General features: G+C 32.4%; 1 protein-coding gene across 8 annotated transcripts in view; it reads right to left on the bottom strand.

The window, feature by feature from the left end:
- Nucleotides 1-12,291, bottom strand: part of LOC105202532 (protein lap4) — a 190,931-nt gene that overhangs the window by 18,409 nt on the left and 160,231 nt on the right. For 6 of the 8 annotated variants that reach the window (XR_005576583.1, XM_026139151.2, XM_039458965.1 and 3 more), the window contains one exon: nucleotides 9,561-9,674. The exons of 1 other annotated variant lie outside the window; for it this stretch is intronic. Coding sequence is in view for 6 of the 7 variants with exons in the window: in XM_026139151.2 (XP_025994936.2) it covers nucleotides 9,561-9,674 (114 nt within the window). In the remaining variant the exon portion in view is untranslated. Of the gene's footprint in view, nucleotides 1-8,883; nucleotides 8,944-9,560; nucleotides 9,675-12,291 lie in introns of those variants that run through there. One more of the 8 variants, XM_039458968.1, reaches the window with a different exon arrangement.

Here is a 12,291-nt window from a genome sequence, read left to right as displayed (position 1 = left end):
ATCGCAAGCATACAAGAAGTTATGTGCCGTATATGGGAATGGAGCCTTGAAAGAAAGGCAGTGTCAAAATTGGTTTGCCAAATTTCGTTCTGGTGATTTTTCGCTGAAAAATGCACAACAGTCTGACCGTCCAATTAAAGTTGATGAGACCCACATGAAGGCCATTATTGATTCAGATCGTCATAGCACAACATGTGAGATTGCAGAGAAGCTCAACGTATCGCATACATGCATTCAAAACAAAAATTAAAACAGCTTGACTATGTCAAGAAACTTGATTTATGGATCCTTCATCAGCTTAAGAAAATTCATTTGACGCAACGCATTAGCATCTGCGATTCGTTTCTAAAACGTAACAAAATTGATCCATTTTATAACAACGTTAATCGGAAAAAATCGTGAATGATGCAAGAGGAACTAGCCCAGACAACACCAAAAGCTGAGATTCACCAAGAAAAGATTATGCTGTCAGTTTGATGGGATTATAAAGGAATTCTGCACTGAACTTTTACCAAGAAACCAAACGATTAATTCAAACGTGTTCAACAACTCGCCAAACTGAGCGATGTAGTTCAAGAAAAACGGCCAGAATTGGCAAATCGTAAGGGTGTCGTTTTCCAACATGATAAATGCAAAGCCCCACACATCTTTGGTCTTTACCAAAAATTATTGGAATTAGGTTGGAATGTGTTGTCACATCCACCATATAGCCTTGACCTTGCGCCTTCAGATTACCATTTATTTCGTTCCATGCAGAACTCCTTAAATGGTAAAATTTTTAATGATGCTGATGATGTAAAATCACATTTAATTCCGTTTTTTGCTGGCAAAAATCAGAAGTTTTATGAACATGGAATTATGACACTAAATGAAAGATGGCAAAAGGTCATCGACAAAAACGAACAATACCTAATTGAATAAAGTTATATTTTTAAGCAAAAATTTTGAATTTTCCTTCTTATATAAATTCCGTAATCACTTAGTTGCTAAGATTATTCCTACATGTAGAATAGAATACTCTATGCATAATTTAATGCAATAATCATTATTTTTTAGGAATATTTTAAAGAACATACATGTTATTATTTAATTATGAATATTCGAAATTAAAATACAAAAAATAATTATATTCCTGTAACAATGTTAGAATATTTATTTAAAAATATTATATATATTATACTGTATATAATATTATTATACATGTTTATACAAAATAATACAATATATAATCATATAACTATTAGTATTCACGATTCTTGTATTCAAAACTGTCTTAAGTACCATTTTAAGATGTCATCAAGATGTCAGAAAGTCGTATCATTTTAAAATTATATTAAGACGGTCTTAAAATAAGAATCGATTATGAATATTTGCCTATAACATATTTTCAGAATTTGTAACAATAATTTACATTTTGAAAAAGAAAAACTATAACTAGTTATTTCTATAGAGTAACTTTGCCAATCAAAAGACACGATAGTGTCTTACACCAACCGAACGTGCAGTGCATGACCACACGTGTCTCTTTATGCGAACCTGACTTTCATGCAACCAAGATTATCAGTTCTCAGTAATGGTTGATTCGATCAAGTTCTGAGTTTCTCTATTAATAGCTTGGGTTTAAATTGTATTAGAAAAGTGATTTCCTGAATATAAAAATGCTTTATCGTTCATAACTAAATTTTAGTGCTGATATTTATTGTGTAATTTTATATAGCTTTCAAGTTTACAAAACTGCGCGCCGAATACATTTTCAGTCTTAAAACAGTTCTAAGTTGACAAGAAATAATATTACGTTATTAAATTAAAAATCAATAAAAAATTAAACTTAAGAAATTTATAAAATCACACAATAAATATATATCAACATTAAAATTTAGCAATGACTGATAATGCATTTCATTTAAATTGTGTATTTCACATATCGATCAAAGTTCTCTATATAATTTATTTGCATGTGCCTCCAGTAAGTGTTCTGACTAAATTATCGGTTGTTGCAAAGAACCACATGTCTTAGTGATAAAGTTGTTTAAGACATTCGCCCAGAAAGTCAGGAGATTTCAGGTTCAATCCTTGGCTGAGGTATTATTTTTTGCAACAAATTCTTTACAGTTCTTTTATGGAGAAAGAATACATTTAGATGCTTGTTAGCATCATTTGTTATTAAATTAAATTTCAATTTAATAACGTGATATTATTTCTTGTTCAACTTAGAACTGTGTTCTAAGATCGAAAATTTATTCGGCGCGCAATAAACTTGAAAAAAGATATTTTCATTTTTTATACGTCATTTTATATTTTATATTTTCATATACATCACATTTACTTAAAAATATCTAAAAGAATAAAAATATAAAAATATGCAAAAAATTAATTAATTAATTAACTAATTAACTAGTTGATTAATGACTTGCTTTCTAATTTATCTAACTTATCTTCCAACAGTAAAAATTAAAATCCATTTCTGAAAAGATCTAAGACTTACGAAGATCGCTTGTCTGTTACATAATAGTCGACTTTACGTGGATTTGTTTTACGACGTATAAGCTATAATAACACTAGTAAACAAAACTTTTTTTACTTCTTATACTTTATTTAACTTATTAAAAGATATTTAATTCATTTCTAAGACCACATTTTAATGTCATATTTACTTTTGCTCTTTCTTCAAATATTTCAATTTTCACTAATTTTCCATGATTTTTCATAATTATCTAAAAAACTGGATGTGATGGAGCAAAATGGCTTACGAATTCGTATTCAACAACACAAAATCTATAAGAAACACCTACTTTGATTTGAAATAATTCTCAAAAATTTTTTTTGTGATCCTGTGTAGTTTATACATTGTCTATACAAGTTTCAATGATAATATTTGAAATCTTTATGTTGATTTATATCTTATACTTTACTATGAAAATGAATGAATACAAGATATTCTGTACTATAAATGGAGTTGGGCAGTTGAATGCGTTACAAGGACTTATTTCTTACTTTACATTGGTGAGGAAATGATGATGAATGAATGAAGGATGTTCTGCACTGTTAATGGAGCTGTAATCCCTATAGTCGACAATACAAGGACTTGATTTTTTTACGGTGACGATATGTTTAATAATATTGATTTATTGTTATTATTCATCTGAATAATAGGAAATTATTCTCATATCATATATCGTTTTTGAAAGTCAATTTACTTGTAAATGAATTACGTTAAAGATGTATTCAATTTCAACAATTGTTTAAAATTAAAAATTCATTGTTATAATTAAAATAAATTATACATCAAAAATAATTTTTGAATAAAAATTTGATGTTTCAAATATATAAATAAAAATATGTACATTGCTTTTTTTGGTACGTTGTCTGTACATTTAAGTTACAAATAATCTTTGAAACTTTTATGTTTAAAATATATCTTCTATTTTACTGTTGCGAGTGCCAAAGACGCGTTGCGATAAATGCTGACTCTAAAGGCAATGGAGTCATCTAAATACGCGAATATTTTTATTTTCAACAGATCTTTTTATTGAAGACACGGATTGAATAATCTTACAGAATTAAAGTATAGATAATAACAAGAGGTGCAAGCTAGAATTTGATATAAAAAATGAAAATAAATTATAAAAATATAGTTTTGTTAGCCAACATTTGCTGCGCATAGAAATTTGAGACTTTGTACATACAAAATAAGCCTGGCGTACCCTCAGAATTACAACAAAGGACAATATTGTGCTTTCAGAATAAATCTAGAAGCTTTAGTGTAAGAAAGATGATAAATTTAAAATTTCACGTGTAAAGTGTGCAAAATCAGCATAAAGACTAAATAATCGCGTAACGTGGTAGTTGAGAGATCTTGAATTGAGATGACATTGAAATCAAAGACAAGAACAAATTATGTATTCATGAGTGCGCTTGACAAACAGTGCTCCTTTGGTCTTAGTACTATTTTTTTATCTTTTCGCCCCGCGCGCAACCATGTGCTGATTGACTCTTTGTCAAAGAAAAATCTGTAATACCGATGTCGAGTGAGTTCGACCGTCACTCCAGCATCGCCTTAATAATCGAAAGAACTGTTCTATTATCTAATTATTAATCTTATTATTATTAAGAGCACAAAATAATTATGGTATTATCAATGTTTAAATATAATGAGACCCGATTGTTCAAGCAATATATGAAAACCGGACCGTAGTCAAATCACGTAACGCCAATGCTGCAAGGACAACACGAGAAGAATAGATAAAAAGAGAAGAATAAGGATCGAGAGCGGGCCAGTTAAAATAACGCATCAGTCCGTTGCGTTCGGCCTAAAATAATTGCAAGTTGAATTGTGTATTAAAGAATAAAATTGTATTAGTACAATAAAAAAGTGTTAAGTGTTTAACGTCGTTCTTCCTAACACGATGACTCCCTCTTGTGCCCATACTTCGGGCACAATATCACACTGATGAGAATGAGTGAATGAGAGATGTTCTTTATTGGCTGGAGCTGTATATTTGATGTTATAAGGACTTATCTTGACACAAGTGAGGATCTGATAACGAGTGAACGAAGGATGTTTTCTGTACTGTAAATAGAGTCGTGTATCTCTCGGTATTACAAGGGGTTCTGGATTTCTTTACGGTGATGAATTTCTTTTTAATAATATTGATTAATTGTTATTATTTATCTTTATCTGATATATTTCTCATATCATATATCGTTTTCAAAAGTTAATATATTTGTAAATTAATTCATTATTTATTAAAAGTTTTCATTAAAAATGTATTCCACATTTGTTTATAATTGTATCTATTCAGCAATATATTTTCGAAAATATGCCTTATCAAAAACTAATATAGGAAAAAGTGGGTTAAATCGGACCATGTTCGAAATAGGACTTTTTTAATTTAAATAAATATGGCTAAGCAGATTTGCGTGCCAAGTATGATGTAAAATCATTATAAAACACCAAACATGTAACAGCAGTTTGACAGTTCTCTGTCATAACATTCATAGAATAGACACAAATATGTATTTTTAACCATCATGCAAAAATTTTTTTAAAATAGAAAATTCTTGGAAATCATTATTTAAAAGTGTTAAAATTTTAAAACATTATTGATTTAAGATAATTAATCTTCAGACATGATCGCAGACATAATATATTGAATTCGATATTTTGCCATACTTGAGTGTACATTACCCGACCATTTTCAATTGTGTATGTCTCGGTACGTAATGCATAAAATTTGAATAATTTTTTGTTTAATCAATACGTTAGAAGGTCAAGAAGAAGATTAAATAGCAAAAATCAAGAAATTGAATATATTCAAAATATTCCAAAGATAAGGAGTGAAGGATTTATGAATGCCAAGCAATTTCATAAACAGGTGTACGACACCCAGAGTATGTTAACTAACAATAAGAGTTAAAGAGTGTAGCACTGAAAAATATCAAGCGTTTTGTAATTACTTTTGTGGTTTATTGTAAAATTTATTCCAAAGTTCGAAAGGACTCATGTCCAAATCGGGCTTTTACATCGGAATTGCAACCTGATTGTAAAACTGGTAGTTGCTGACTAAATCTGATCCCAGAAATGTTAAATTAGTAAAATATTATGAGTCATCAGATTCAAAACAATTGAACTGTATTGATTTTAACTATAACCCTATGCGTTACAGTGTAGCCCTGGGAGCTACACCAACCGTCCAAGGTTATTTTATTAATAAATCTATTGTTTCACGTATTCCTTTAGCATATTTGGTATTGCTGGATTGCTAAAGGTTTCCTCCAAGTAATAAAACAAGTTTTAGAATAGTTTAAATAAATAATTTGTTGTATTTTTGACATTGGATTTTTAATCAGAGACATCAAAAATACTTGAATAACTATACCGAAAAATTGCTGTTTTTATACATTAAATTTGTTTATATAAAATGTTGCCCTCTAATCTATATCTCAAAATCTCTATTTGGAGGTTTTTGAGGTCGCTGATTACAAATCCGATGTCAAAATTAAAAATGGCGGATCCAATATAGAGGATAAAATCAAGATCAACTAGATTCGCTTGAAATTTGTTATTTAGGAGTTTTCGAGATCGCTGATTATAAATCCGATATCAAAATTCAAAATGGCGGATCCAATACGGCAGACAAAATTATCAAAATCAACTAGATTCGTTTAAAATTTGTTATTTAAGGGTTTCTAAGGCCGTTGATTACAAATCCAACGTCAAAAATTAAAAATTTTTAATGGCGGATCCAATATGGCAGACAAAATTATTAAAATCAACTAGATTTGTTTGAAATTTGCTATTTAAAGCCCGTATCAGATTGCCGACTGCGAAGACCGACCCGTCTGCCGACTACGATTTTGAACCAATTACAGTGAAGCGCCGACTGACCGGATCGACCAACTCGCGTTTAGACTCCAGTCTATTTTTCGAGTCGGCGACTCGAATCAGCCAATAGAAATGCAAGGTATACTTTATCCGTGTTCTTTTGGTCATTTTATTTCCGGACTATTCCACGAACAGACGCGCACCGAATTTGGATTTAGAAAATGTCAAAAATAAAAAAGAAACAAGTGACATCGGCAAGTGTGATTAAACGACTGAAATCGACAGTCGTAATCAGTCTGGTCGGCCTTCGCAGTCGGCAGTCTGATACAGGCTTAAGGATTTTCGAAGTCACTGATTACGAATCCGATGTCAAAAATTCAAAATTCAAAATGGCGAATATACAATACTGTTAGAAAACAACTTAAGTAATTATTAATCAGTTCAAATAATTAAAACATATTGCCTTTGTAAAAAGTTATTTGATCTTGAAATATTGAATGTGTTAAAAAAAATAGCTTTACAATTGAAAAATTTATTTGTAAATGGAGTATTATTTTAGATCCTTAATAGCCCAGTATTGGGCAAGTTAAATCTAGAAGTATGTAAAAATTAGAATCAATAAGCGTTCAATGATTGCTGCCTCTGATTGATATATTAAAGGACCTTTTACTTTTAATGATTTAAAAATCCTTTTTTAAAATTATTTTTTATTTTTATGTGTGTAGAATGTCCATGTGCTTTTAAAATACATTTTATGTGTAAACAAATAAATTAGTAAATAAAATCAATGTTAATTAAGTTATCTGATCAAATAATATTAAAAGCTTTAGTTGACAAACATTTCTAAAACTTCTTTGTCAAAAGTTCTGCCAAAAACAATATTTTAAAAAATTTACATTTGAAATTTGCATTTAATATAAATAAATATTCCATATTTAGAAAATAAAATGAACAAAAATCCAAATTACAATATAAGAAAGAAGGTGAGGAATACAGTGAAGAAATCGCTTACAATTAGTTGCGCCGCCCTTGACGACGCGAACATCACCCTGTGGTTGGATATTTTCAAACACTCACTATTTAAAAACTATTGACCCCTCAACATTTTGCTATTAATTTTTTTGATTCAATTTTTCATAAGAAATACGTACATGCCGGCTGTCGCAAGCGACCTAAATCACCCTGTATATAACGCGCATACACGCACACATGTAACAAATTTTCTTTAAAAAATTCATGAAAATATACTAACTTTATGGCCTGCAAAAGTGAAAAATCTCTTAATTTACACATCTTTCAAGAATTGACAAGTATATTTTGATCACAAACAATTATATTAGGAGTACAAATTAAAAATCGCCGTTTTCCAGTAGATGGCGCCAGCGGTAAATGCTGGCGCCAAACGTTAGATCAAAAATTTTAAATGTAAGGTTGGGCATCTGGCAACAATTCCTTATCATTGCAGTTGTGAATTTTTATCGGCGTTATATATTTTTTTGTGATCGAAAATGTCGAAATTTGTGCCCAATAAGCGTCATTTGCGGGAAGTTTTGCTTTTTGCCTTCAATTCGAAAAAATCTGCGGCTGAGGCGCGTCGAATGATTGTAAAAACTTATGGTGAGGCTTCCATTAGTGAAAAAACGTGTCGAGAATGGTTCCAACGCTTCAAAAGTGATGATTTCGGCGTAGAAGACAAGGAGCGTCCCGGACAGGTGAAAAAGTTTGAAGACGCACAATTGGAAACATTACTGAATGAAGATTCATCTCAAACGCAACAGGAGCTTGCAGATTCATTGGGCGTGACTCAACAAGCTATTTCACATCGTTTGAAAACCATGGGAATGATCCAAAAGCATGGACACTGGGTGCCATACGAATTAAAGCCGAGAGACGTCGAACGGCGTTTTTTCGCGTGCGAACAGCTGCTCCAACGGCAAAAACGGAAGGGTTTTCTGCATCGTATTGTAACCGGCGATGAAAAGTGGATCCATTATGATAATCCAAAGCGAAAAAAATCGTGAGACTACCGCGGCCATGCATCAACATCGACGGCCAAGCCAAACATCCATGGCTCGAAGCTCATGCTGTGTATTTGGTGGGACCAGCTTGGCGTGATTTATTATGAGCTGTTGCAACCGGCTGAAACCATCACAGGAGCTCGCTACCGAACACAACTAATGCGTTTTAGCCGAGCATTGCAGGAAAAACGGCCACAATACCAGCAAAGACACGAAAAAGTGATGTTGCTGCACGACAACGCTCGGCCACATGTTGCTCAGGTCGTTAAAACTTATCTGGAAACATTGAAATGGGACGTCTTACCTCATCCGCCGTATTCTCCTGACATCGCCCCTTCAGATTACCACTTGTTCCGATCAATGGCGCATGGCTTGGCTGAGCAGCACTTCCATTATTACGAAGAGGCCAAAAACTGGGTCGATTCGTGGATCGCCGCAAAAGACGAGCAGTTTTTTCGACGCGGGATTCGTATGCTGCCCGAAAGGTGGGAAAAAGTAGTGGCCAGCGATGGACAATACTTTCAAGAATAAGTATGTAACCATTTTTCATCAATCAATCCTCAAATTTTGACAAAAAACGGCGGTTTTCAATTTGTACTCCTAATAGTTTAAACAAATCGATTAAAGGGTTAATTTCTGAACAATATTTGCAGTAAACAAATTAAATTTTAAATGATTAAATAGTTAAATGATTAGATAATTGTTTAAACAGTTGAATAGAATCTTAAACATTATTGTGATTAATTTGATGAAAACAACTGTTTAGTCTGTTAATCGTTATTCTTCAAATGTGATAACAATTATTCAATAATAGATAATGAAATAACGCTCATCACTAATTTTGACAGAATAGCTCTGCAAAAAACTAATTCAGTAATTTAATAATTACTGGAAATTACATGTGCTAAAATTAATATAACATGTAAAATATTACAAAGACACTAAATCTTGTGTCTCTTGCAATGTAATCAGTAATTATTATACCTACACGTTAGTTAAACGCTACCACATACTAATTCTAAATAAATTTAATATCATTAACAAAAAATTATAAAAATGGTATAAATAGAAAAAATTAATCATACTATTTAGTAATTCCTACAAAAATTTTGGTGTTTATTTTCAAACAAATATACTGGTTGCATCTACCAGAATTCTAAATAATGCAACTAGATTTTTTTCCAGTGCTATAAATGTATGGTGTCATCTAGTTTTACCTGCTCAAGAGATTTAAGACGCGCCTGTCGCCAAGCAGCACGTTTTTCCGCTCTAAGGGCTCGCTGTTCTGCAGGGCTCAAAACATGTTCCTCATCTTCGTCCGATATTAGGCCCTATTAGAAGAAAAGATATTCTAAATGTAAACATAAAAAATTGTATTACGTAAATATGTATTGGGTGTGTGTGTGTGCGTGTATGTGTGTGCGTGTGTGTGTGTGCGTGTGTGTGTGTGCGTGTGCGTGTGTGTGTATACAGGATGTCCCAGAAAGCTCGCATCCCCTTTTTGAGAGCGGATTCTTTAGAAAATTTTAAGAAAAAATCCTAATACAAAAATGTTGAGGGTATAATGGTTTACAAATTATTTGCGATTAAAATTTACAAATCACAGAGCTGACATTTTGCGCGTTCAAGCATGGTGACATGACAAGGTACCACAAGGGTACTTCTTGACATCGAAATTGTCACATAAATAGTGACATTTATATTAAAAAATTATGACTGTAGCAAACATATTTGTATATTATACAAGGTGTTTAAAAAAAAGGGTCACATATTTTGAAAGCAGGTAGTATTGATCAAAACAAGAAGAAAAGGTCTAATTAACATGGGTCCTAAAACTAATATCTTCAAAGATACAAGCTATTTTGTTATTTGAGCTCTTTGTCATTTTCTTATTAGTCGTATCATCTTTAGAATATGTCTCCTGATATTTACACTTGGTTCGCAATAGATATTATCAAACACTGCAGGATCGCATTTTCAATGCGTGCCGGCAAATTTCTGACCAACCAGGTGTATTTGAAAGAGTGCGTGATTCTCTAAGACGTAGGACTGAAACATGCGTGAGAGTGAATGTATATGCATAATTAACATGTTCAATAAAATATCAATTCAATAACAAGATCCTACGGTAGCCGTTGGGTCAGCTGTCAAAATCAATTCATTACCATGTTCATATGATAAGAACTTTTCTTTTTATAAGAACTTTTACTTTTTGATACATTGCCATAATACACTAGTTCTCAAAATGGACGATATCGCCCCCTTGTGGGCGCTAGATTCTACAGGGCGGTAAAGGTCCTAGAGAAAATTGGGGGGCAATGAAGCAATTGGAGGGGGGGGGGGATGCAATGGCTAATTTGTGTTTTTGTAAATACTTAAAACAAAAATCAAAACTTACGTATCTACACTAATACATCGGTTATTTCGTTATCATTCCTGCCCTGTTTGATTGCATAAATAATTTATCATGGCTTTCGTAGATAACCCCCAGAGTAATCAAGTTCACACACGTTTTTTTAAATTTTACAGTAAACAATGCTATTTGTACAATTCTAGAAGGTGTCGCAAAATATTTGTTCATGCTCTCGTGGGTTGATAGAGCAAGTCATAGTAAGAAAAGTCCTTTAACATTTTTCATTATTCGCAATAGTTACCAAAATAAAAATTAGTAAAGTTCGGCAAATAAGGGCGTATTTTTCCTGCCCACTGCACGTAGGGACCGCTCGTTGGTCGTTAACAATAAGCAGCCGCGGTAGGCGGCGTGGTGAGACGGGTAAGACAGCCATTGCTGCTTCGCTCTTTTTACCGCTCCGTCTGCCGCGGCTGCCTATGGTTTGGCGACCAATGGCGGTCCCCGCGTGCGGTGAGTAAGGAAAGTACGTGCTCATTTGCCAAGTTTATTATTTTTATTTCGGTAACTATTGCAAATAATGAAAAATGGTAAAGGACTTTTCTTCTCAGTATGACTTGCTCTATCAACCCACGAAAGCATAAACAAATATTTTGAGACCCTGTATATGAAGCGGCAGGAACATCAATGCTTGTTCTGACTTGCGCAGTACAAATTGCATCACATGTGATAATCAACTTTGTGTATGTTTGTCTGATTCATGTCGGTGCGTGCTGTCTTTTGATCTTATATAAAAGGGCGTAGTGTTTCTTTTATTTTTATTTTATGTTTTCGTGCGCAATCGTTAGCAAGTCTTTTAAAATTAATTCTTTACTCGTATTTGTGAATATAAAACTATGTCGGAACAAAAAAAAGAGATGGCAATATAGTTCAGTACAGAATATATTAAATACGGATTTATTGAAAATCCCACAAATCCATTTTCGCCTTTGTGCTTTCTTTGTCAAAAAACATTTTCGAATGAAACAATTAAGTCTTCTCTAGGCTACAAAATCATTTGAATAAAATGCGTTCAGATAAAAGACAAAAATGTGGCATATTTTCAAGACCTGAAAAAGAAGTACACTGTTCAGCCAACTGTATCAAAACTTTTTTCAGCGGCTTCTAAACAAGACGATGACAGACTTCAAGCTTCGTACAATAACTCTTTGTTAATTGCTCAAAAAAACAAATCACACACTATTAACAAAGAGTTAATTTTACCAGCAATAAAAGAAGTTATAACTACCGTGCTCTATAAGTCAGCGACAGATATTATCCGAAAAATTCCTTTGATCAATAGTTCTGTACAAAAACAAATTGACGAAATGGCTGAAAACATCGAAGAGTCATTGTGCGATTATCTGAAGACAAGTCAATTCTCAATTCAGTTGGACGAGTCCACTTTACCAACTAATGAAGCATTATTGTTGGCATACGTGAGGTTCATTCAAGATGAAAAAATGTCTCAAGAACTATTATTTGCATAAATTTAGAGACTGATACAAAAAGAGAAACCATATTTAATACACTGGAAAGGTTTTGTAATGAGAAAAAAA

Source organism: Solenopsis invicta, chromosome 16 (genome assembly GCF_016802725.1).
Source record: "Solenopsis invicta isolate M01_SB chromosome 16, UNIL_Sinv_3.0, whole genome shotgun sequence".
NCBI lineage: Eukaryota > Metazoa > Arthropoda > Insecta > Hymenoptera > Formicidae > Solenopsis > Solenopsis invicta.
The sequence above is the reverse complement of the archived record's forward strand: the minus strand, read 5'-3'. Positions and strand labels throughout refer to the sequence as shown.